Source organism: Meriones unguiculatus, chromosome 6, assembly GCF_030254825.1.
Source record: "Meriones unguiculatus strain TT.TT164.6M chromosome 6, Bangor_MerUng_6.1, whole genome shotgun sequence".
NCBI classification, from domain to species: Eukaryota; Metazoa; Chordata; class Mammalia; order Rodentia; family Muridae; genus Meriones; species Meriones unguiculatus.
The window spans coordinates 37,755,083-37,781,836 of NC_083354.1; the positions used below are offsets into that span (position 1 = coordinate 37,755,083).

The window sequence follows — 26,754 nt, forward strand, 5'->3', positions numbered from 1 at the left end:
CACACGTGGCAGCTCACAACCAACCGTAACTCCAGTTTCTTCAGGGGACTCCCATGCCCTCCTCTGGCCTCCTCAGACACTGCATGAAAGGGGCAAGCATGCATGCAGGCAAGCACTCACGCGTAAAACAAAGAGAAATCTTAACAGGAGACCAGTGTGGTATCAATCACCTCACAGTTCCCACGGGCCAGCCACCGGCAGCTAACATGAATGGTGCAGACCTCTCCGTGGGTATCCCACCCTGGATGGGTTGTGAGGGATGCTGGCCTCTTGCAGCCACCTCCCTGCAGGACACAAGGCAGTCTCTCAGGAAGAGCCTACATTGTTTCTCTCTTTCCTTTTTCTTTATCTTTTTGTATTAAGAGATGGGGTCTTTACAGCCCAGGCTGGCCTTGAACTCTGTACGTGCCGACGATGCCCTGGAACTCCTGATCTTCCTGCCTTCCTGTGCCAGATGCTGGTGTTACAGTGTGAGCCACAGTGATCCCGTTCCTGTTCTGTAGAATAGATTTTCATGAATGAATTGGCTTGAAAAGAGGATTTTTTTTCTTTTTGCTATTTAAAAAAAAAAAATAATAAGTTTAGTGTGCTCAGTTGGAGGAGTGCTCACTCAGCGTGCAACAAACAGGACGAACTGGATGTGGTGGTGCTTGTCTATAATCCTAGCAAGGTAGAAGTGGAGGCAGGAGGATGAGGAATTCAACCAATGGCATGTGGGGACAGAAGAGCCCTTATCAAAAACAAAAACAAAGGCAGCCAGGCTGTAATTCCTTCCTTCTGGAGGCTGAGGCAGGAAGATGCTAAGTTTGGGGCTAGCATGGGCTACATAGTGAGACCTTGTCTTTTAAAAATAATAACCAGCCACGCACTGTGGTGCACACCTGTAACCCCAGCACTCAGGGAGGCAGAGGCAGGCGGATCTCTGTGAGCTCAAGGCCACCCTGGTCTACAAGCGAGTCCAGGACAGCCAAAACTACACAGAGAAACCCTGTCTCGAAAAAAACAAAACAATAAATTATTAATATTAATATTTAATGAGGTAAGATATTATTAAGGCATCTTTCGGTGGTAGTGGGTTTTTTGGGTGTTGATGTTCTTGTTCTGGTTGGTTGGTTTTGGGTTTTCTGTGTAGCCTTGGCTGTCCTGGAACTAGCTCTATAGACTAGGCTGGCCTTGAACTCACAGGAGATCCACCAGCTTCTGCCTTCCAAGTGCTGGAATTAAAGGCCTTCGACACCACAATCCCAAAAGAGCAAGTTCCAGGACAGCCAGGGCTATTATACAGAGAAACCCTGTCTTGAAAACCAAATAATAATAAATAATATAAACAGTAATAATAATAATTTAACTTATTTTAAGTTTGTAAGCCAACAGGATAAGAGCTGCTAGACTTACACTGAGCACCAGGCGGATGGCAAGGCGGCCAGTTCCAAGAGGCCTTTTCTCAGGAAGACCACCAGAAAATACACGCTGCCTCCCGAGAAGCCGGGACAATCCTACGATTTTACTGTTACTTATGTATCTAGAAAAGCTGCACAAATTAAAAACACTCTCCACATACTGTTGCATAGAAAAGGAACCAGAGGAGGAGCGCTGTCGCCATTACTCAGGCTTCTCCAAGCCACTGCAGACCCGCCTGCTGGGCGCTTCGCTTCCGGAGGTGGCAGCTGGCCCAGGGCTGCCACCTGCCAGCTGCTCGCTGCTGCCAGCTGCCCCAGTGACCCAGAAAATCGGGAATCTGGGCTTTCTAGCGAAGCATATCCCGTTCTGGAAACGCTGCCAAAGAAACCTAGAAATGAAGCTGTGGCCAAACAAACCCCGTTTGGGAGCAGATGCAGCCTGCTGGCCCACCAGCGAGGGACCCCGCGCGAGCCCTAGCAGTTGCCGGGTAAAGCGAGAAAGTCAGGCCTAGGCCCCCAGGGCTGCCAGCTGTTTCCTCGCGCAGCTGCACAGGGCGGAGGCCTCCCGGGAGACCCGGTTGCAGAAACGAAACTCCGCCTGCAGGTGGAGGCAAAGGCCTTCCTTCCACTCGTGCAGCGCGCCCCCTGGCGGCCAGCGGGACGCACTGCCGTCCCGGCCCTTTTTTGGTGGGGGGAGGGGACGGGAGGAGGGCTTTTGTTTTGTTTCGTTTTTGTTTTTTTTTTTTTTTTCTGAAATAAGGTTTCTCTGTAGCCCAGGCTGGCCTCGAACTCTGAGATCCACCTGGCTCTGCTGCGATTAAAGGCATGCGGCACCACGCCCGGCTTCAAGGCATGTTCTTATGTGGGCGCATGGATTAGTCACAGCCCTCAACTTGGATACATGCTAACCACTGAGCCAGGCCTGGCCTCTTCTGCTCTCTGTCCCACCCCTTCCTTCCTTCAGATTAGATATTTTTTAAAATAATGTAGAATCAAGAAAACAGACTACACTTCATTATTACTACTTTGTATTAGGGTTCTCCAGAGGAATAGAGCGATAACACACAGACACACACACACACACACACACACACACACACACACACGCACGCACGCACGCACGAACGCACGCACAGCAGCACGAAGGATTTATTAGAGCGTCTTACAGGGGACACAGGCTTACCCAGATACTTGGGTTTTGCTTGATTCCAGGTGTAGCTGAGCTGACAACATCCATGCTTTCCCCTCTTTCCCTTCCCCCCATCACTTCTGGCACAGTCAGCACACAGTTGCTTTTCTAAGGCTAGCTCCACGGTGGCTGTATCTCACTCCCAAAGTGCATGAGTGATGTGAGCTCATATGTCGGGGAGGATACCTCTGTGGAACCCTTGGTGACTTCATCTGCCTGTCACGATACAACTCCCCTTTTTCATTCTACTAGCCTCAAACCACACCTCCTCTCCCAAATCCCTATTAATACTACTATTATTATTATTATTATTATTAAAGATAGGGTCTCAGTATGGGATAGTTGCACACGCCTTTAATCCCAGCACTCAGGGAGGCAGAGGCAGTGGGAGCTTTTGAGTTCAAGGCCAGTCTGGTCTACATAGTGAGTTCTGGGACAGCCAGGGCAGAAAGAGGACAGAGGGAAATTTTTGACTCAAAAAAGATAGGGTCTCGGCCTGTACCCCAGGCTGTCCTGGAACGTTAATGGTCCTCCTGTGTCAGCCTCTCAAATTCTGGGATTTAAGTAAACACTTCCACGCCAGGCTCCGTCTCCTATGTGTTTGTTTTTAGAAGAGTTATTATTTCTATTCTGTATGTAAGCATTTTGCTTGTATGCACGTGTGCACGCATGCATGCACAGTACCTGTAGAGGTCAGATTAGGGTGTCAAATCCCCTGGACTGGGGTGACAGAGTTGCAGGCCACTGCGTGGGTGGTGGCACATGGAAAGCAGAAGCAGGAGGGTCAGGAACTCAAGGTCACCCTCCTGCGTAGTGAGCTCACTCCAACCTGGGGTAGGAGAGACTATTGTGTGTCTCACAGGCCTCAAAACAAGAAAAAGGAAGGAAGGAAGGGAAAGGAAATATAACAAAAAACAACAACAACAACAAAACAACAGTCAAATACAGAAATGCTGAGGACCACACATACACACAAAAGTTTTTAAAGGGCTGGTGAATCCATTCAGGAAGAAAAGGCATTTGCTGCCAACCCAGAATGCCTGAATTGGATTCTGATCTCTCACATGATGGAAAAGAACCCCGAATCCCGAAAATGTGACCCCTAGCTGCCACTGTAACATGCACTTATATGAACGTAAATGTCAGTGACAACACTTACTGCCTCTTAGAGCTGCCTTTATTAAAAACAGCTTTGTAGGACACATATTACTTGTAGAATTATAATTTAATCTAAAAATAATGGACATCTCAGGGCAGCCAGGACTACAAACATGCGCTCATACATGTCCATGAGCATGCAGTACACGTGTGTGAGCACAGGAGTAGACCAGAAGGAACCAGTGTTCCGTGGGAGCCAGCCACCTTTTCTTTCAACAAGGTCTCACCGAGCAGGCTCCACTGGCTGATCAGAGAACCACAGGCAGCCACCTCCGTCTGCCTCCCCTTGCTATCCCCGTGCTGCCACGCCCGGCTGTGCAGGTTCTGGGTCAAACCTCCCAGGCACTTAACTGGCCCATCTCCCAGACCATAACAAGTGCTTTCTATACTGCGGGGTTGGGGTTCTTATTTGGGGGGAGGGCTGGGGTTTGACACAGGGTTTCTCTGTGTAGCCCTGACTGAGCTGGAACTTACTGTGTAGACCAGGCTGGCTTTGAACTCACAGAGATCTGTCTGCCTCTGCCTCCCAAGCGCTGGGATTGAGGGTGTGCACCACCAGGGCCCTGCTTGGGGGTTTGGTTTTTCGTCAGTGCATCCCCGATTTTGTTTCTCCTGACTCTAACATGACAATCCCTTTCCTCTGCTTGGTCCTCTGCAGGACCAACTGTGGTAGGTACTGGAAGAGGACAGCTTTAAATCCAGGTATTTTCACACCTCACACTGTGTGTGGATGTGTCTGTGTATTGTGTCTGTGTGTTTCTGTGTATATTGTATCTGTGTGTCTGCATGTGTGTATCTGTGTGTACTGTGTCTGTGTATGTTTGTGTCTGTGTATGGTGTCTGTGCTTTAATGCAGTCACAGCTCATTCATCACACTCAATATAACCTTGAGTTCGTCTGTGAAATGAGTCAAACCCACTTTGGGCTCATTTGAAAGGCACAGCTAGAGATACCAGAGAACAGCAACCCCTTCTCGGCTCTGGACAGTCTTGTGAAGAGATGGTATTGAGGTATATTTACCACACGAAGTCTCAACTCTGAGAACAAAACTCACCAGGAAATGGACGGGCAGAGAACTTTAGACACAAGCTAGGTTTCGATGACATCAGCAAGCCGCTGAATTTCCCAGGCTGGTCTCCAACTCCAGGCCAAGCGACCCCCTGCCTCGGCCTCACAGGTGCGCAGATTACACACACTGGCCACCCAGCCTGGTGTCCTTCCCAGACCTCCCCTGAAATAAGCTTTCCTCCTGTTGAGGACACTGCCTTAGGTTTCTGCTCTTCAGAGCTGTCTGCATATTGATACAATGTCCTTTATCAACATAAAACAAACAAAAACCCTGAAGAATGTACAAATTCCAGTGAATTCCTGAGGACTATAAAGATCCTATTATTCTGGAGGGCCTGGAGGCAGGAATCCTACAAATCCCACAGATGGTTCTGGCTTTGCTTCACACTTCTAGCCCTCCAGCTGTCCTAAACAAATGTCTCCATCCGTCAAGGCTATGGGAGCCACAGCTAGACTGTGAATCCAAACTTGATTCTTTCTAATTATTTAGGTGGTGGTGACGCACGTCTGTGATCGGCAGATTTTGGGAATGGAAGAGGAAGGATCAGGAGTTCAAGAGCACCCTCATCTACATAGTAAGTCTGAAGCCAGCCTAGGCTACATGAGAGCCTGTCTCAAAAAAATAAATAAATAAATAAAACAAAAACAGAAGAGCAAGAAGAAAAAGGAAAGGGGAAAGGAAGAGAAAAGGAAAAGAGGGGGAGAGATGTAAAGCCATTCAGTGTATTCTTTTACAACTCATACCATGTGATTTCCTAAAAATATTTTTGTTTTCATTTGTTTATTTGGCAGGCCTAGAACTCACTATGTAGCCCAGGTTGGCCTTGAACTTGTGGAGATCTGCCTCCACCACAGCTGGCCTATGTAGACCAAGTTGGCTTCAAACCAGTGGCCTCTCTGCCTCTTTGCCTCTCTAAGTGCTGGTGTTTGAGGCTCCTGTGCTGCCACAGCTGACAAATATGTACCCACTCTCCCAAGGACAGCCCATGTGCAGGGCCACGCATACCCACCGGGAACAGCTAGCCGCTCAAATGAGGGGCTTATGCAAACAAGTCTACGTAATGGACAACCCTGAAGGCATAAACACTCGAATTAAGAGGATTTATTTTAAAAGATTATAAAAGCTGGTATTAAGAGTAATAATAATAAAAAAAGACCCACAGGCTTTAAATCAACAAATACAAAAGTGATTGGATATAAGTGATGTAAAAATACATTTCCCGGTCTCCACATAAAGCATAATTTAAGTACAGTAATTATAAAAGTCTTGTGCTGTAAGTATATTTCCCTTCTGAGTCTTAAAAACTGGTCTAAACAATTTGTATAAAATACAGCAAATCAAATCTGCTACAGCTTCTAATAAAGACACCGTCTTTCCTCCGCTGCCCGCCTCTGGTCCCAGCTCTTTTGGTGCCACAGTCTAACCCCGTTCCCCTCCACAGGATGCAAAAGCCAGCACCAGGTCCCCCAAAGAGAAAGTTCTGAGAGCAGCAGACACAAGTGTCCAAATGATCTTCCTAAAAGGAGAGAAGGAAGCAGCCGAGGCAGAGCGGCAGCTGCAGAACAGAGCAAACCCACTCAGTGCAGAGTCACTACACCACGTTTGGAGCCGGGCCAGGGGGTCTGCGAGTCTGAACAAGCCAAACAGCGGCAGAGGCGCCACCGCTGAGCTGAGTCCCACAGGTCTGTGCTTTACAGGCTTCTTCTCCAGGACGGCAAGACTGAGAGGGCAGAAACCTTTAGAGTGGTGCCTAGTGTGAGGGTTAGGTCAGGGGGGCATGCCCTTCAAGGGACAAGTCACGGCCTCTCTTTCCTCGCTTCCTGCTCTACCACAAACTCCCCAGAGTGAAGAGCTGCTGTCTAAGACAACAGGTCCGACCATGGGCTGAAGCCTCCAACACTGCAAGCCACGATGAACTTTTTTTTTTTTAACTTCTAAGATTTACTTTAATTTATATGTGTTTGTGTGAATGTACGCCATGTGTGTTTGGGTGCCAGAGACCAGAGACGCTAGATCCCCTGGCATTAGAGTTTCAAGTAGTTGTGAGCCATCCCTTGCTGGTGCTGGAGAAGGAAGCATCTTAACCTTTGAGCCATCTCTCCAGCCCCAACTCTTCCTCCTTTTAAGTTGATTGTCTCAGGTATTTTTGTTACAGTGACAGGTGCTGACTAACAGTTGGTAACACTACAGTAGCCCTGATTTGCTGCTAATTCTCAATGGGTCTAGATGTTATTTACAGTGACTACAGCACAGCTTGATAATGAAATTCTAAAATTGTCGGCCATACACTGGCAACTTTCCAAGAGCCTACTATCCCTTCTCTTAGATGGCAAGCCCAGTCAGGCACATCCATGATTGGTTTCACGATCTCCCGAGCAGGTGTGGCGACAGCATTAGCATGTAAGCCCTGACACCAGCAGATCAGGCAGTGAGCCAATAACAGAGCAGAGGCTAGGCGCCCAGATTCGTCTGCTTCCGAGAAAGAGCAACAGCCTCTCTCATGTAACCGAAACCATCTACCAGACACAACGGCAGACAAGGAACTGAAAAGAAGGGGGACTGTAAAGTGAACCCCTGGAAACATGATCACAGCACTTCAGAGAGAAAGCCTGGCCTGGGAAACCTCCACCAGGGCACAGAAGGCCTGGACATGCTCGGGTTCTAAGAAGAAGGAAGGAACGGTCCCCTTTGGTCAGAAAGGTGTCCCCTGCCTCTAAGCCTTCCAGCAACAAGCAATGCTTCCAGAGTCTCGGGAACAGTTCGCGGCCTCCTTACACCACTCACAGTATTCACTAGCAGGGTTCTAGCGCTTGCTTCCTCACAACACCTCCCCTGGAAAGAAACCCAAGCAGAGGCCTGTGGGAACAAGAACCTGACACTCCCACCTCAGACTTGTGGTGGTGAGAAGGGCACAAGACTCTGGATAGCCTGGCTAACAGTGAGAGAGAAGGGGAGGGGCCGGAGCCCAGGCTCACCTCACAGACGGTGACAGGCACAGATGGTGACTAGAGAAAGTCAGGAAGGAGGCATCTCAGGTGGGCGGGCAATCCCAGCCGAGGGCTGAGGCGAGCCTGCAGAGCTGTATGCTCTTGAGAAGCAGTGACCATTTTCTGCCAGGAGGGAGAACCGCAGCTTCCAGCTCACTAGTCTGCACTAGTCTGACATCGTTAACGGTGATTACGCTTGTGAACACAGCACAAACCCTTCACATCTCTACTAAGTGGTCAAGGCCTATCTGTGTGATTACGTCCACTGCACAGGACAAAAAGGTCTATTCTATCTTTGGTCTTCAGATGTAGTCTGTTTCTTCACTTTTCTGTGATCCATAACAAACTTCTCTTTCTTTTCAACTCAATCTCAGCAACTGAGGTGCAACGTAAAAACACCCCAAGGCTGCTGCTATTGTTGCTTTTATACTTATAAAACAGCACACTTTCTGTTAGGCCATGCCGGCTCAAAAAGAACTAAGAATAACTGCCTTAAAAGGTTAGCACGGGAGTGGAAGGCTGTGAGGTACAGTAACGACAGGGATCAGACATGAAGGAAAGAAGCCACGGCCGCATCTTAGGTACAAGTTAGATCTCCAACAACAGCATCTGAAGTACAAGTTAAAGCTCCAACAACAGCATCTGAAGTACAAATTAAGTCTCCAACAACAATGAAATCTTCAAAAACAAATAGCAAAGCAAATGATTCTGAAATGAAACACAGAAAGGAAAAGGCTCGGTCTGGAAGCTAAGACTAGGGCGGGTGTCCTGTGGCACCGTGACAGACAAGCAATTCCAAGAGATGACAGCCCTCATGTCTAAACAAAACAAAACAACAAAACAAACAACGAAACCTCCTCCATTTGAGGCAGGTTCCAACAGTTATTAGAAACCCTCTGAGCTAACTGGTGGGGCTGCCCCAGCCCAGCACTGAGAAGCCGCCCTCCTGCCCCTTCCCTTCTCTCCCAATGCCACACAGGCGACACAGCTCACGCGGAGGGAGCCTCTCTGCGCGGCCGCAGACCTCCGAGTCTTCACGCATTCAGTGGTTCCGTGAGGGCTTCGGCCCTGGTGGTGCTCTCGGGCTTTCTCACCTGGCTCTCCTGCCGCTTCTCCCACAGCATGGCACAGAAGTCAAGCAGGAACATGAAGCTTGCTACAAAGCCAAACACCTGAGGAAGAAAGGGGGTTAGTGAGGAAGCATGAGTTAAAAGCAAGTGTCCTACTCAGCCCGCGCATTCACATCCAGGAGAGACGGCTTGTCAGTTCCACCTTACAACTAGTTTTTAAGAGAAAAAATTTGCTGAGGATAGAGAGATGGCTCAGCGGTTAAGAACACTGGCTGCTCTTCCAAAGGATCTGGGTTCAGTTCCCAGCATCCACATGGCAGCTCACAACTGTCTATAACTCCAGTCCAGGGGATCTAACACCCTTAGGCACACATACAAGCAGGCAGAACACCAATGTACATAAAATAAAAAATAAATTTAAATAAATTTAAAATTGTTTTAAATTTATATAAAAAATATTTGCTTAATTTTTATGTACATGTGTGTGTTTGTCTGCGGGAGTGACTGCCACATGTATGTATCTTTGGAGGCCTAAAGAGAGGACAGGATCCCGTGGAGGTAGGCTAGAGCCACCTGGTATAGGTTCTGGGAAGCAAGCTCTGGCCCTGGGGAAGAGCAGCCAGCACCCAAACTGCCGAGCCACACTCACTACTCTCTAACAGAATTCAAAAGTCATCCAAAGAGGAAAAGAAGTGACAAAAGAAAAATGTCCAGAATAACAGCTCCTACCCCACATTCCACAGACTACGAATGCCAGTTCTTTGGCTGTGTGGTGCTAGGACCTGGTGCCACCTCATGATAAGCATGTGCTCCTCACGATGCTCTAGGAGATGGCAGCCCAGGAGAGCTGCCATCCACCTTCCTGCTCCTCCACCTCCACAGCTACCAGAGAAGTCCCTGGCGCCACCTCCATGCCACGCATTCCCTGGAGGACAGTCATATCTCACCTCCTCTGGAAACTTATGACATTCCCAACTGACTTCCGGTTGGGAACTGAAGACTGGTCCCTACTGTGGTTGTTAGAGAACCTGTCTCCATCAAACCAGCTCTCCCACACCTGCTTCCCTGCCGAGACCAGCGCATGACACCAGCTGACTGCAAACACACATCTACATGGCAGGAGAGAGGTGTCTAACCACGAAGAGTCAGCACCACTCGAAAGACCCTGAGCCCAGGGTCGCAGGCTGCCTCCACCTCAAGCAGCGAGGGACACTAAAGAGACCCTGGAAATTTCCATTAGCCTAGGAAATCGCAAGGCTGCCATGAAGGCGGAACGTGAAGCCGCACACCTGCGTCCTTCCTAGTTGCTCTGTTTTTTAATCCTCTCCTGAAGACAAAGAAAAGCTGCCAAGAGGGGCTCACCCACAGGAAAGGTCTCAGATATTAGGGTCCAAGGGGACCCTGAGATGGACCTGTTGCAAGAGTCATGAATACTGTGGAAAGAGAGCACGGTGGGACTCTGACACGAGTGGAGTCCTGCAAGGCAATGTGGGCACCTCCCTCCAGCTCTCAGAAGTCACGTGGGGAAACAGGGTCCACAGCGCATGCCTAGTCAAGTTGTCTCTGATGCTTCAGGATACAGGAAAGAAGGGTGCAGGGGCTCCAAGAGAACAAGCCTCTGGCCCAGACCGGAGGGGTACCCATATGGCATCTACTAAAAGACCAAACCTGATCCCTTCTGAATGGGTAGACGCTCTCTGCAACACACAGCAAGGAGCTGACGCAGGCTGGGTGTTGGTGGCACACGCCTGTAATCCCAGCGCTCAGGGGCAGGCGGAGCTCTGTGAGAGCTGGGCCAATGGTCTACAGAGTGAGTCTAGGACAGCCGAAGCTACACAGAGAAACCCTGTCTTGGGGAGTAAGAAGAAAGAAGGGAGGGAGGGAGCTACACAGAGAAACCCTGTCTTGGGGAGTAAGAAGAAAGAAGGGAGGGAGGGAGGGAGGGAAGGAAGGAAGGAAGGAAGGAAGGAAGGAAGGAAGGAAGGAAGGAAGGAAGGAATGAAGGAAGGAAGGAAGGAAGGAAAGCAACCACTTTCTCAAGGGCCCCGCCCCACCCTACTTCGTGGGAAGCACAGGAAAGAACTCATCTGAGTTCTGGTAACTGGCCACACTGACCATAATGATATCCTTGACATCACAGCTGACTGCCAATTACAGGAACTTAATGAACTTTACTAGATGAAACTGCTCCTCTTTATCTCTCCTCTAACCTTGGTCTCCTCTCACAGACAATGCCCACCATCTCCATTTACTCCTTCTGCTTCATGCCTGTGCAGTCTCCATTAAAAAGGTGCTTCGCACCAGGCACGATAGCACACACCTGTCGTCCCAGCACTCAGGGAGGCAGAGCAGGTGGATCTCTGTGAGTTCGAGGCCAGCCTAGTCTACAAAGAGAGTCAAGGACAACCAAGGCTACACAGAGGAACCCTTTCTCTAAAAAAACAAAACAAAACAAAATAAGAAAGAGGTGCTTCTCTCATTCCTGCCCCATGTTGAGCCCTGGTTCCCAAACACTGTTATTCTCACTGAAGGTCCCAGACTTATAGGATACATACATCCAAATGTCCTAATTTTGTAAACTCGTGTCCCCACTGTCAGGTCCATCCACCACAATACTTCTGTGGAGACTCACGTTCCTCTCTGCTTTACCAGCAAGCCTTTCAAGGGAGCACCACGGCAGGACATCTGGAGCCCTCACTGTGCAAGCTTTACTCTCAACATTTCACTGGCTGAAGTAAGACAGTCCTCTACCAAGTCTCCCCTACCTGCCAGGCTGAATACCTACCTCTTGTTTCCTGCCGTAGGGGCTAGCTGGCCATCATACTGTCAGGGATACCCAAAGCCACACACTGCTTGCTCTCTCGCTCTCGCTCTCTCTCTCTCTCTCTCTCTCTCTCTGTGTGTGTGTGTGTGTGTGTGTGTCTGTCTGTCTGTCTGTCTCAGTCCCTGTCTCTCTCTCAGAGACAGGGTTTCTGAGTGTAGCCTTGGCTGTCCTGGACTGGCTTTGCAGACCAGGCTGGCCAAGAACTCACAGAGATCCTCCTGCGCCTACCTCCCAGAGTGAGATTAAGCCACAGCACCTGGTGGCAGCGGCTGCTGCTGCTTCTTCTTCCTTCTTCTTCTTCTTCAAGATGTATTTATTTTATGTATATGAGTGCTTTATATGTAGAGTCTGCAGGCCAGAAGACAGCAACAGATCCTAGTGTAGATGGTTGTGAGCCACCATATGGTTGCTGGGAATTGAACTCAGAACCTCTGGAAAAGCAGCCAGTGCTCTTAACCTCTGGGCCAGCTCTCCAGCCCCAACCAGTCTCTTTCTATGGCTGCCTCAAGGGGAGAAATCTGTCTCAGAAGACAGGAAGGTCCCCTGTCTTCATCCTATTATGCATAGACACATCAACCCTTCCTGTTCTCTCACAAAGTCAACCCCAGTTACTATCCATAATAGCAGCAAGACAGAACCCAGGTCATCTCAATCCCATGCACCGCCCCACCCCAAACTCACATCCTGGAATGCTGTATTAACGTTTTTTGTAATACAGACTCAGGAAGGCTGGAAAGGTCAGATCTAGGACCTGCTGCTTTAGGAGACAGGTAGCCTGGCACCACCCTGCAGTCCTGCCACACTGGCCTTGAGGTATGGTCTTACTTGTTATCTAGTTTTCCACAAGTTCCACATTCCTCCTTCAGAGCCATATATTTCCTTAGAGCACCCCATCCTGAAACTTGTAAAAGGAAAGCATCCCCTGCTCCCTGTCTCTTCGGGGGATTAAAAATTAAGTCTCCAAGTCCCTATAGTGGACACCAGCATTACTATCCGCAATGTCTCGGCCTCTGTCTACACCTAACATGTACGCAGGACCCTGTGTGGGGTGTCAGTCAACGTCAACGAGATCCAGCTCAGTAGATAAAAAATTAAATTCCACAAAATGGTATTAAATCTATGACTATTAGCAATGGTTTCACTGACGCACTGATGTGATAAGGGAAATGTGATTTGTAGCAACTCAGGTTAGGAAAGATAGATGAAGTTATTTATATCAAAACAAAACTCCATTTTTTAAAACATTACTAGGTTAAATTACCTAAAATACATATTCCAGTCACACTATAATGACACGGGGATATGACGCCACTACCTGTTTCCTCTTCCTTAAATTACTTCCTCATTGTATTATTCTAACTGAAGACCAAACATTCTGAGAATTCTGTCAAGAGACAAAAGACCATGCTTCAAATTTAGCTTCCTCACTAGCGAAACCCTTGAGGAAGTGTGGGCCAAAGCAGGAAGAAAACAGCACCAAGTCTGTAGCAACAACAGCTGCCTCCTCCACGACTCTATGTTCTGGGTGTGTGTATGTACCTCTCTCACTCGCCGTGTGTGTGTGTGTGTGTGTGTGTGTGTGTGTGTGTGTGTGTCTGTGTGTGTCTGTGTGTGTCTGTGTGTGGCAGAGTGGGGTGCTGACTTCCTAGGTAGCTGGCCTCAAACTCCATCTGCTGCAGCCTGACTGCATCTGTCTACCCCTTACAAACCAGCACCATCTGCAACTCTCTCAATTCTTTCTTTTCTAAAATAAATAAATTTAAAAAAAAATAAGATTTTATTTATATATCTATGGGAGCCAGCAAGATGGCTTGATGGGTAAAGTACTTGCTGCTCTAGGCCTGATGACCTAAGTGTGAGCCACTCCCAGAAGTCATCTTTTGACCACAAGCATGTTATGGCATACATACATACATACATACAAATACATACATACACACACACACACACACACACACACACAGTCCAGACAAGTTCCTAGGGTCTTAAGACTCCCATCTTTTACTTTTAGGTCTACTTTTAAATTAAGAAGTAGGAGAAAAACTATTCTTGAGCTGGGGAGAAGTTTGTGGGTAAAAGTGGGTAAAAGTTTGGTACACAAGCCTGAAGAGCTGCGTCTACATCCCGGAACCAAAAGTCAGACACAGCGTCACAAGCATCTGCAGTCCCAGAACACCTACAGGAAATGGGAAGTAGGAGGAGGAGATTCCAAGAAGCTGGTGGGGCCAGGTCAGATGACTCTATGCTAGCACTGAGTGCCAGGCCAGCCAGGGCTACCTCAAAAAGAGGGCTGGGCGCCGGTGGGCTGCCTGGCCCAGCCACACAGCACTGACAAGACCACCTCAAATAAGGTAGAAAGGCAGAGGCAGCACTAAAGATCACTTCCTACTTCCACACAGACCATGGCACACAGGTGCCCACCCCACACAAACATACACATCATGGATATAAACAAATATGTAATAATTATCACCTATTATTACATACACATAAATATAAGCAAATAAGTAATTATTACTCATATATAATTTATCAAGAACTTTCTAAATTCTCTATTTCTAAGGAAACAAAAATAAGGCCCAAAATGCAAAAGACTTACAATCGCAGCAATTTCAGCTGAGGTCCCGGAATGGGTGGAAACAAAAATGATAGATGCCAACAGAAAGACACACCCTGTTCCCAGGGTGATGTAGAAATCCTAAACACAGAGAAAACAGAACACAGTTGGTTAGAGTGCAGACAAAGTTTAACATTTTTTATTTCTTTTTTAAAAATAATTTTTTATTTTCATTGTATGTGCATTGATGTTTTGCCTGCTTGTATTCTGTGTGAAGGTGTTGGATCCTGGAGTTTATACAGTTGTAAACTGCCATGTGGGTGCTGAGACTAGAACCCAGGACCTCTGGAAGAGCAGTAAGTGCTCTTAACCGCTGAGCCATCTCTCCAGCCCCCATTTTTAATTTCAAAAGCCCTGAATGAACTTACATTCTTACTGCAAACCAAACTTAATTATGCTAGCCTGCTACCTTTCCAATAAGCCTTTATTCAAACACTATCTACTTTAGGCTGCATGTAATAGTATATTACAAAATTTTTCTTTTCTTTTTTTTTTTTTTAAAGATTTATTTATTTATTGTGTGAGCAATGTTATGTCTGTCGACCTGCACGCCAGAAGAGGGCACCAGATCTAATTATAGGTGGTTGTGGGACACCATGTGGTTGCTGGGAATTGAACTCAGGACCTCTGGAAGAGCAGACAGTGCTCTTAACCTCTGAGCCATTTCTCCAGCCCCCCAAAATTTTTCTTTTTGAGACAGGTTCTCACCATGTAGTCTTGGCTGGTCTAGAATACAACATATGGAACAGTCTGGCCTTGAACTCACAAAGATCCAACCACCTGCCTCTGCTTCCTGAGTGCCAGGATTATAGGCATGTGCCACAATATCCAGACCATTTTTTGTTTTTGAATAAGTTTTGGGTTTTTGTGTTTGTTTCCTTTTGTTTTTTGTCTTTGTTTTTGGTCTTACTTGGGGAGTAAACCTATAGCTTTATGAATGCTAGGCAAACTAAACTTTTGTTTGGTGTGGTTTTGTTTTTTTTCGAGGCAGAAAGGTTTTTCTGTTTTTTTTTCGAGGCAGAAAGGTTTTTCTGTGTTCGCTTTGGCTGTCCTAGAGTCGCTTTATAGACCAGGCTGGCCTTGAACTCACAGAGCTCCGTTTGCCTCTGATTCCCAGAGTGCTTGTTTGGTGGTTTTATATTTATTTCTCACAAGTTCTCATGTAACCTAGAGTGGCCATGAAGTTCTGATCCTCCTGCTTCCACCTTCCAAGTACTGAGATTACCACCTTTCTAGGACCAACATCTTGAGATAAAAAAACGCACTGCTGGGGCTGGAGAGATTCCTTTACAGTTCGGAGAATTTGCTGGCCTTCCAGAGTACCCTGGTTCAACTCCTGGCACCCACACTGTGGCTCACAACCATCTGTAACCCCATTTCCAGGGGATTCAACCCTCCCCTCTGGCCTCTACGCTCACCAGGTGTGCGTGCAGTGTATGCACATATACACACAAACACACACACAAAATAAAACTTTTTAAAGCAAGATTCACCGTTCAATAAACATAGCATCTAAAGTCAGACTACCTCAGTTCAAATCCTAGCTATACAACTTCCTAATTCTGTAACATCTTGTTCAGTTCTTATTGTTAGCATCAGGGCATGCAGGTGCCACTGCATGTGTGTGGAGGCTGGGGGACAACTTTGGGAGTAAGTTCTCTTCAGGACCTGACTGCTGGGATTACAGGCAAATACCACCACACCAATTCATAAAGCTCAGGGCTTCAGTGCAAACAAGTGAGTATTCTACCAGATGAACTATACCCCAGTCAGCTTTGTGTGGGTTTTGCCTGCTCGCTTACATGTGTATATATCTGTTTGTACGTTTACATGTGTGTGCACGTGGAGGCAGAGGCAAATGACAGCATCTTTCCAGACATTCTCCAGCTAATACCAGCAGCTTCTCTTATGGGAATACAGAGTTCACTGACTTGGCTGGTCTAGTCTCTGTCACCAGAGCACTGGGATAACGGGTGAGTGGCCATGTGTGGATGCTGGGGACCCAAGTTCCTGTCCTTACATCTGTGATGTAAGGGCTTTATCTGCTGAGCCATCTCTCCCAGCCTGGGAAACACTTAATAGTGAACCAACAAATACATTCTTTACCCACCTGAAGACAACTTTTATTTTTTTATATAATTAAAGGGAAGCAGGAAAGTGCTGGGCAGTGGTGGTGCATGCTTTTAATCCCAGCACTTGGGCTGGGGGGTGCAAGAGGCAGGTGGATCTCTGTGAGTTTGAGGCCACTCTGGTTTACAAACTGAGTTCCAGGACAGCCAGGACTACACAGAGAAATTCTGTCTTGAGTAATGAAAAGAAAAAAAGTAAAATAAAAGCAAAATACAGATAGAATGTGTGGCTTTGTTAAAAACCCCATGGTCGGGTTACCACCCCATCTGTGCAGTGTCTGGCAGGGAGCAAGCACTCAATTCCTAACTGTAGAGCCAGTGAGTGACATTCTAAAACCTACGAAATAAAAAGTGACAAAACCAAACTTCTAAAAAAAATGTTTAGGTAAAGTGAGGTGGCCAATCCTTTAATGCCAGCACTCAGGAAGCTGAAGCAGGAAGATCACAACTTCAAGGCCAATTTGGACTAGTGAGACCCTGTCTTTAAAAAAAACAAGAAAATGTCTAACATGAATTAAGTGACTTGACTGTTCTCACAATCAGGACAGGTGCTCCCGACACAGGGGCCAGGTGCTCCCCACTCACCGAGGACTTGACTTTGCTAGAATCCACCCTGTCATGCACTGGTGTGCAGTACACGATCAGCAGCAGCAGGCTCAGGAGAAAGGCGCTACAGCTCACGAACTCAAAGAAGTACAGGCCTCCGCACAGCCCGCACTCGGTCACAACCTCCTCACAGATGAAGGCCAGCAGGGACAGCAGCTACGGAAGGAAACCATTTGACTGCGGTGAGTCAAGATAATACACAACATTCAAAACCTGCATGTAGGCTGTGCCTGTAGACCTAGACACTTAGAAGGCTCAAAGGCTCAAGGCCAGCCTTGCCAACACTGTGAGATTCCCCCCTTCTAAAAAAAAATTAAACCCACTATCTGTTTACTCAAGTGTATGTAAAATACAGACTGGGGCAAACAAGATTAGCAAACAAACTTGATAAATAGAACTTGCCGTCTGCTTGCCTTGAAAGGATACACCCAGTTAACTACCGTGTGTCAACCACTGAGACTTGGAAAGGAGAGTATTGTAACAGCCCACAGGAAGGACCTCCAGAAGGAGAGAAAGCCGAGTACCGCCGTGCACAGCCACTTTCCTCAGTGCTGTAATGAAAGTCAGTGAGAGTCAGGCAGAGGTACAGCTGGAGGCAAATAGGAGACTGACTAGTCTAGAGGTCAGGGAAAGTGTCACTGCACCCAGAGACAGGGAGGCAGCCAAGGAAAGGGTCAAGAACACCCTGAGAGGCAACTGTCCTACATGGCAGACGAGAAGAGTTTGCCAAAAGGAGATGCCAACAAGAGCAGTGAGAACAGCAGCCAGGGGCTTGAGAGGAGTGCCGGTGCGCCTGTTGGGAGAAGGTGGGAAAGGGTGCTCCCGCTACTCAGAGGTCAAGAACACTGGGCCTCCTGAGTTAGACTGCTAGAAGAAAGTGGCACTGGCAAGCAAACTCCAGTCTGGTAGAGAAGCTAGACAAGTCTGTACTTGAGGAGAAGAGACGGAGTGGGAGGGAGTGGGAGCAGGGGGAGGGGACTGGGCGGAAAGGGAAAGGGACGGGGGAGGGAAGGGGGATGACAAGGTAGAAGACAAGAAAAGCAGGGTCAAGTCTGACCCACCAGTCAGGGTGTAGTGGAGGAGGTCACAGGAAGGTTCGAGCTTAGAGCAGTATGCACATTTTGCCATCTTGTAGAAACCATCTGCTTGGGGGAGGGGGCTGAAGACAGGCAGGGAGCAGCTCTGTATCAGGAGCGGTTGGTGCTCAGGGGTTTAACTCTTTGAAGGTGGAAGAAGACTGTTCATGAGAGTGGGTTTTGTAAAACATGGGAATCTCCTTCTGAGTGCCCAGATCATCAAAAGGACTGAAGACCCAAAGTCAAAGGCCAAAGGGGATTCCACCTCACCCCAGTGAGGCAGGAGAGAAAGCCAGACAGAGTGGCATACGACTGCTACAAAAGAAATCAGCAAAGCAGGCTAGAGTGCTGGTGCACACCTATAAATCCAGCACTTGGGAAGCTGAGGCAGCAGGATCCACTGGAGTTCCAGGCCAGCCTGGGCTACAGTGTAAGACCTTGTCTCCAAAAACAGATACCTAGGAGCTAGGAGTGTAGCTCAGTGGTAGAGTACATGTCTGACATTCGGGGGGCCTTTGATTCAATTCCCAGCCCTGCAAAAAAAAAAAAAAAAAAAAAAAAAAAAAAAAAAAAAAAAAAAACCCAAAAGCAACAAGAAACAGAATAGCTTGGAGAAGAAGAGAAAAATGAAAATTAAGAACTGCACTACAACCACGCTTTCATCACAAATGTCAACAGAGCGGCCGTAGTGACCCATGCCTTTAATCCTAGCACTTGGGAGGCAGAGGCAGGTGGATCTCTGGGTTTGAGGCTAGCCTGGTCTACAAAGAGTTCCAGAACAGCCAGGACTACACACAGAGAAACATTGTCTCAAAAAGCAAACAAACAATAAAAAACAACAACAGACACCCAAGTGTCAACAGAGCAGCACTAGGAAGCAGCTTCTTCAAAGGCTAAGCACTCACAGGTACTTTTTATGATGACTTATTCATTACGGCCAGAAACCATGCAGATGTCCTTCAACAGCCAAAGCAATGCCCAGCCTAGATCCATCTCCAGGTAACTGTACAAAGGAAGAAAAAGCCAGTCTCCGGCAGCTGAGGCTACAGCCGGGCTGGCAGAGTGCACTGCTGAGCATGTGTGAGGCGCTGAGTTCAATAACTAACACTAGCAAGTTAATTAATTCAGCCTTAAAAGGTTACTGTTGCAGGATATTTTGTCCCATTGTGAACCCCAAAATTATGAACTGTAAAGCCTTGTTTCTTGTTTTGTGTGGTTGAGCCCTATCTCACACCTTTAATCCAAGAACTTCGTTTATTGTAAACAGGTGATTATGGCTTCAACCAGGCCTGCCACACACCTGTAATCTAAGAGCTTTCTATACACAGGATTTAATAAAGTTAACCCTGGGTCAAGAGGCAAGCAAGAGCTAGGCATGGTGGCTCACGTCTATAATCCCAGTACTTGGAAGACAGAGGCAGGGGGATTTCTGTGAGTTCCAGGCCAGCCTGATCAACATAATGAGTTCCAGTACAGCTGGGTCTCAAAAAAACTCCAAAACGCCACATGATGATGATGATGAGGAGGAGGAGGAGGAGGAGGATGCAGCAGCAAGGTGGCAGTGGCAACACCTTGGATCCCAGCACTAGGGAGTCGGAGGAAGGTGGAGCTCTGAGTCTACACAGCAAGTACACAGCCAGTACTACACAGAGAAACCCTTGAAAAACCAAAACAACAATAATATAAATAAAAAGTAATCAGAAAAAGGAAAATAATGGTCAAGTGCAAAGTGGCATCTAATCCTCTAATGCAGCGGTTCTCCACCTTCCTAATGCTGTGACCCTTTAATAAAGTTCTTCATGTTGTGGGGACCCCAACCATAGAATTAACTTCATTGCTACTTCATAACTGTAACTTTGCTACTGTTATGAAACATAGTGTAAATATCTGTGTTTTCTGATGGCCTTAGGCAACTCCTGTGAAAGGGTCATCTAACCCCCTCTAAGGGGATCCAACCCACAGGATGAGAACCTCTGTTCTAAGGAACTTCCCTGCCTCACAACTAAACAGATTGCATACCAGAACAAAAATAGACCTCCTTGCTCTGATTTCCTGCAAGGTTAACCAGACATAGAGTAGACCCCCACATCCTGAACAACTTCCCTGGAAGCATTCCCCACAAAACATCACAGGGCATAGGGTGATACACTGAGACAGATCACCAGAATTGCTTCCTCAACCTGAGCTGGTGCCTATAGTGCGAATTTCCAGGAAGAGAGTCTAGTGAACCCTAAGTGTCTAAGGCTCTCCTGGCACTATTTGCATATGTTAAAGCTCATCCAAGTGTGAGAGCCTAGGAGGTATCTGGTAACCACACTACAGTGGGGCTGCTGAGATGGGACAGGCTGCTCTTCCAGACAACACCTGTTCAATTCCCAGAACCTATGCAGAGATTCACACTGTCTATCATTCCAGCTCCAGGGGTCCACTGCCCTCTTTTGGCTATCCTGGGTATCAAGCATGCACATAGTACAAACATACATGCAGACAAAAAACCTCACACACATAAAACAGAAGCACACCTATGCATATAAAACTCAACTGAAGCCGGGTGTGGTGGGCACTCCCGCAGCTCCAGCACCGGATAAACAGAGGCAGGGGGTCAAGAGTTCAAGGTAATTCTTGGCTAGAGTGACTGTGAGAAAACTTTGAGGACTTGTTCTCCGTGAGGGCTGCAAGACCGAGACACCTTGCCTACAGCACAGACGCGGCAGCAGAGGCCACCAGCTGCCCCGCTCCGTGTACTAACAGCAGCCATTCCGACTGGCGGCAGGTTCTACCTGGCCATCCTAGAAGCATGAAGGGGTTCAGTATTTACGCTCAACACTTCCTAATCCTGACCCCTAGGTTTTAAAGGGCAAGAACTTAGCACTACACACTACTGCCAACGTGACACTGTCTCCTCCCTCAGCAACTCATAGAACCACCCTCAGCACCACTCCATCTCCAGGGCCAAGCGCACCCACAGTGGGCATCTGTATGAGCCTTTTTTTTTTTTTTTCAAGACAGGATTTCTCTGTGTAGCCTTGGCTGTCATGTACTCGCTTTGTAGACCAGGCTGGCCTCCAACTCACAGCAATCCACCTGCCTTTGCCTCCCAGAGTGCTGAGATTACAGGCGTGCAAAACTGAAAATTTTTAAAGCAAGTAAAAATATTCCAAACAGTTTGTCTAACAGTGACACCTAAGAGTGAGTCTCATGGGGGTGTTTTATTTTAATCATATTTTAGTTGTTTCAGTAAACAGATACTTTCTATATCAAAAAAGGAAAAAAAATGTGCTCAATAAGAGAAGGAAAATTTTCAAGAAATGGTGGTCACCAGCATTTCACACAGTGAAAGCTGTGATCAAGGACAGAAGCACGAGTCCCCAAAACGCAAAAAAAAAAAAAGAGAGAGATAAGAAGCCGCTCACTGCTTTCTTGGTAAACACAGCCATTCTTAACAGCATGCACACATCATAGTTCAGAGAGCACTAAGCTAAGTACCCATGCAGCCCGTTTCCCAAATGTGTCTCCCTGGACATGATTGCACGTGGAGTGGGGGCGTGCGGAAAACAGTTTCCCATCCGAGTTTAAAGATGAACCTGACCTAGTCCGATACGGTGTAACAGGCTGTCCTTTAATCGTCTTCAGAACGTTCTGGCATTAGTTAGAAGACATCATCCTCTACAAAGCTGCATGTAGTTAGACAACAGCATGCCATTAAAAACAGGTTTAAGAAGCCGGAAAGATGGCTCAGTGGTTAAGACCACGAACTGCTCTTGCAGACCACCTGAGTACATTTCCCAGCACCTATGTAGGATGGCCAACAACCACCTGACAACTCTGGCCTCTGCAGGTACCTGCACTCATATGCACACAGCCCCACAAAAAACACACAGACACAGAAATGCACACAAAACAGACCTAAAAAAAAAAAAAAAAAAGGTTTTAAGAGCATGTAACTGGACCTGCCTATGATCTCAGCACTCAGAAGGCCAATAGGAGAGGACTGCGGTGAGTGAATGCAGCCTGGACTACCCAGCAAGCCTCAGTCTAGCCTCAGTCTAGCCTGGGTTACACTGGGAGATCCTCTCTGAAACAAAACAGAAACTAGGCATGGTGCACACCCTACAATGCCAGTGCTTGGGAGGTAAGAGGAAGAAGAAGGATGTGGAGTTCAGGGACACCTTCAGCTACTGTCTGAATTAAGGTCAATCTGCTACACGAGACCCTGTCTCAAAACAAGAAAAAACATAAAGGCTGTACAATTACAAAGACCTGAGTCTGATTCCCTAGAGACCACATTAAAAAAAAAAAAAAAAAGCTGGAAGCTGAATGCGAACAACTGCAATCCCAGCACCCAGGAGACAGGCAGACTCTAAGCTCTCCCCCAGTTATAAGGGGGAATTCAAGGCCCGCCAGGGCAACATGAGTCTTCGCCACCAAAAAAATGAAAAGAAGGATATAGCAGCATCTACCTGATGCCCAGCAGTGGGAGGTGGAGACAAGCCAGGCAGAACAGCCAAATCAGCAACTTCAAGTTTAAGAAGAGACTATCTCCTTGAGGAGACATACAACTCTGATTTCCAGCCTACACACACAGCGCACATGGGCACACACACAAACCCAGAGAGTTCATGGCAGCTCACATGTAACTCTAGTTCCAGAGGATCAGTTACCCTCTTTTGACTTCAGGCATGCCCATGGTGCACAGATAAACATGAAGGAAAAACGGCAATACACATAAAATTAAATAAATGTAATTCTTTTAAATATGAATTCACTTTGGATAGCAGTTCAGTTTCATAGTATTATGCTAGCCAAGAGTGAGTGTTTTTCAAACACACATGCAATCCATAAAGAGATCATATGAATCCATTTTTAAAACCATTCAGATTGTGGGGTCAACAAGATGGCTCAGAGTAAAAGCATTTGCTCTGCAAACCTGATGACCTGAGTTCAATCCTAAACCCTCAAAAAGGTGGAAGGAGAGAAAGAACTAACTCCACAAAGCTGTCCTCTGACCTCCACACATATGCAATGGCATGCACACCCATCCACACATATCATGCGAACACACACGATACATTTTAAGTTAAAATGTAAATCATAAACTGGTTCATGTGCTCACTTAAACATTAAAACTGGAACAAATTCCATCATCAAGCATTTAGGGAAATAACAAATTAAACAGAAACATCGGGCAAATCTACAAACAAAATAAACCCAAAGTCTAGTTACATAGAATTTAAGATTCAAGTAGGTCCTTCAACAGTCTTTCAACCACTCATTTATGTATGAGACAGTGAGATGGGTGCTTAAATTTTGGACAAGCCTTTAACAAAATGCAGGGTAGATGTCAGTGACAAACAACCGCCTAATTCCAAGAGCTAACCAAGCTTTGCACTTTTATCATAATCTCCCGTGTGCCCTTGGTATTTAGCTTGTTAAGGGCAAGTCCCAAGCAGCTGGGAGATCTAAGGGCAGAAAGAGCATAGAGGTGATCCTGCCCCACCTCCCACAGCTCTGACGTAAGAATCCCCCAGGTCCCCTGTTTCAAAACAGGCTTTTCTCTTTGGAATCTCTGAAAATCTGTTAAGTTTTATGTACCCAAAATAACAAATCACATACAAATAATTTGAATATATTCCTCAGGGGTTTGAAGGCTCCTTGTTAACACACAGTTCTTCCTCTTCTGATTATGGTGTCTCCACACCCTCGTTTTCTTATCAGAGCTCTGCAATTCTATTAGACTTTAAATCATCTAATGACACTAAGAATGGCAGAGTAGAAGGCAAAGAAAGCCTACAGCCCTCAGCCGGGATGGATATTTTATAGACCTCATCTATAACTTTCTTGAGACTTTTGAGTAACCTTGTAGTATATTTTTATTCTCAATAGGTAAGACAGTATTAAAATAGAAAAGGCAGGAATAAAAAGTCAACCATAAAAATAAAAAAGTGGGCCAAGTGGGCCAAGTGGTGGCAGTCTACGACTTTAATCTCAGCACTCAGAAGGAAGAGGCAGGCAGAGGGAACTCTGAGTTCAAGGCAAGCCTGGTCTACAGAGTGAGTTCCAGGACAGTCAGGGCTATACAGAGAAACCCTGTCTCAAAAAAACAAAAAATACAAGCAACAACAGCATTAAATAAATAAATAAATAAATAAGGAAAAGAAAGAGAAAAAAATTCCATGTTAAATAAAGCATGCCTGTAAGAATACAAGTTCCCCATAACAAATGAATTTCATGGCAACAGGGTGTTTTGTTCTATTCCCATTTCTCATTAGGAATGATGGCAAATACACAGAACAGCTAACAACCTCCTCAAGGCAAACTGATCTCTGTGGTCCAACTGCAAAGAGCAAGCAAAAACTGTGGCTGTGCTCTATTCTGAGGATACGGAGCTAAGGCCTGCTGTTATAATGGCAATTTTTTACATTTTTATTTAGGTTTTTCTTTTTTTAAAGATTTACTTATTTATTTAATGTGTTAAGTGTTTCACCTTTATGTCTGTACGAGGGTGTTAGATCCCCTGGAACTGGAGTTGCAGACAGGTGTGAGCTGCCCTGTGGGTGCTGGGAACTAAACCTGGGTCCTCTGGAAGAGCAGCCAGTGCTCTTAACCATTGAGCCACTTCTCCAAGCCCCCAAAATGACAAGTTTTTTTTTTTTTCTGGCTTTAGTATTTCTTATTAGAAAGAAAAATAAAAGCACCTGAAAATAAGATATTTTTTTTTCCTGTATCTCCATGCAGCAGCCAGTAGAGATGACTTCTGTGGAACAGCAAAAATGCTTCGATTATATAGTCATTTCCCTCTGTTCAAAAAGGTCCATTAGAAACATGTTTTACAGGCTGGAGAGATGGCTTAGAGGTTAAGAGCACTGGCTGTTCTTCCCGAGGACCCTGGTTCAATCCCCAGCACCCACATGGCAGCTCACAACTGTCTGTAACCCCTGAAACAGGGGATCTGACACTCTCACATAGACATACATGCAGTCAAAACACCAATGTACATAAAATAAAAATAAATTATTAAAAAAAGAAAGAAAGAAATGTGTTTTCCTGCAGAGAAGTACAGCTGGTCTCTAGAACATATGTGAGGACTAAGTAGAGAAAGAGCAAAAGAAAGCCAGTCTGGAGCTTCATACAGCTCAGCTGGTGGAGCACTTGCCTAGCATGCACAAGGCCCTCGGTTCAATTCCCAGCATCACATAAACCCATACGGTGGAGCACACCTGTAGTCCCAGCACTGAGGAGTGGAGGGCAGGAGGACCAGAAGTTCAAGGTCACACTCTCTATAACATATCAGAGTTTGAAGCTAATCTATACTACATGAGACTGAGCCCCTGTGAAGAAAGAGATGGAGTGGAAAAAGGGAGAGAGAAGGAAGGGAGAGAGGGAGAAGAGAAAGAGCGTAGGGGAGAGGGAGGAGAAGTAAAAGAAGGGGAGGTGGAGGGAGAGTGGGGTAAAGGGAACTGGTTCTGCCAAGGAGCAATGACAGGAGGGAACCAGTGCCTAAGAACCTAAAGGTGCCCACTGCAGACATTCTAGGAGGGACACACAAGACCGGGTCCTCAGGGTTGTCTCGGAATGACTTCCTCCTCGGCCCCAGCTTCCATCACTCTGGCAACTAAGACCAGCTCCAGTTTTCTAACTGCTGTTTTCCTACTCCGGGAAACTAGGTCAACTGAGTTCCAAGAATGTCAGTTCTGGTTATCAGAGTTTAAAGAATTTTAAATCTTCCCAAGGAAACCAGTGGGCTGTTTTTGGCATAAATGGTTCACAAAACAAACCAAAAAGCCCCATACAAGCTAAACCAAACAATCCAACCAATTTGGTTTTCCTGAAATTGCCTTCTTCAAACAAGTAATGCCCATTGGTCGCTGAGTCGGGGCCCTGAAAAACAACACGAGCATCAGTCAGATCGCAAGTTCAATATCAAAAATGTCTCTATTTTCACGCCTAAGCTTTATGATACTTAACCGCCAAAAATAAAGAGATCTAGTTCTCTCTCCCTCACGCACCACCAAACAGGAAGATGCCCTTCCGACTCTCTGCCTCAAACTCACTGTGGAAGCTAAACACACACACAGAAAGCGTCCAACAAGTTAAACTGCCCCAGTGAGCTGGCACCCGGAAAACTGCAAAAGCCAGGAAAGATAAACAGAAAGCACTTCGTTGTCTAAAACGCAAGCACTCCGAGTGATAACGAAAGAGTGTTAGCTGAGAGAGGGAAAGGAGGTCTAGGGAGGCAGATAGCAACGCCCCCTTCCCTCTTGGGGAAGGAAGGAACTGGGGTGTGGAAGCGGCTGCTTCCCGAACGAGGAGGCCGAGCAGCAGCCTCGAGTCATCCACCCTAGCCTACAGATCCCGGTCCCGGTCCAGACCCCGGTCCCTGCCCTAGCCCCGGCGCCCGCTCGTCCTCCGCTGCCGTTGGCCTCACCAGCTGCGAGCCCTTGAGGATGCGCCGATGCAGCGGAAGCCTTCCCAGGAAGAAGTAGGCGGCCAGGCCGCTGCGCGCTCCCCTGCCGGCGCCCGGGGCCGCCTCGGTGGTGGGACTGTACACCGCTCTGTTCTCCATCGCCCGCAAAACGTTGCCAGTCCAGCGAAAGGCTCCGTCGCGCAGTAGGGGGCGTCACTTCCTGGA

At 47.0% G+C, this 26,754-nt stretch overlaps 1 protein-coding gene across 2 annotated transcripts; it reads right to left on the reverse strand.

Annotated features, from left to right (window-relative positions):
* Positions 1-350: 350 nt before the first annotated feature.
* Cmtm6 (CKLF like MARVEL transmembrane domain containing 6) lies at positions 351-26,754 on the reverse strand. 2 transcript variants are annotated; one of them, XM_060385111.1, is made up of 4 exons: positions 26,551-26,754; positions 17,029-17,205; positions 14,297-14,395; positions 351-497 (listed from the first exon to the last, which is right to left on the reverse strand). In XM_060385111.1, the coding sequence occupies exons 1-4, from the start codon at positions 26,686-26,688 to the stop codon at positions 375-377; spliced, it is 537 nt and encodes a 178-aa protein (XP_060241094.1). In that variant the 5' UTR covers positions 26,689-26,754; the 3' UTR covers positions 351-374. The 2 variants fall into 2 exon arrangements, with proteins under 2 accessions (XP_060241094.1, XP_021491450.1); XM_021635775.2 differs by lacking the exon at positions 351-497 and adding an exon at positions 5,903-8,975 and having other exon boundaries at positions 26,551-26,750.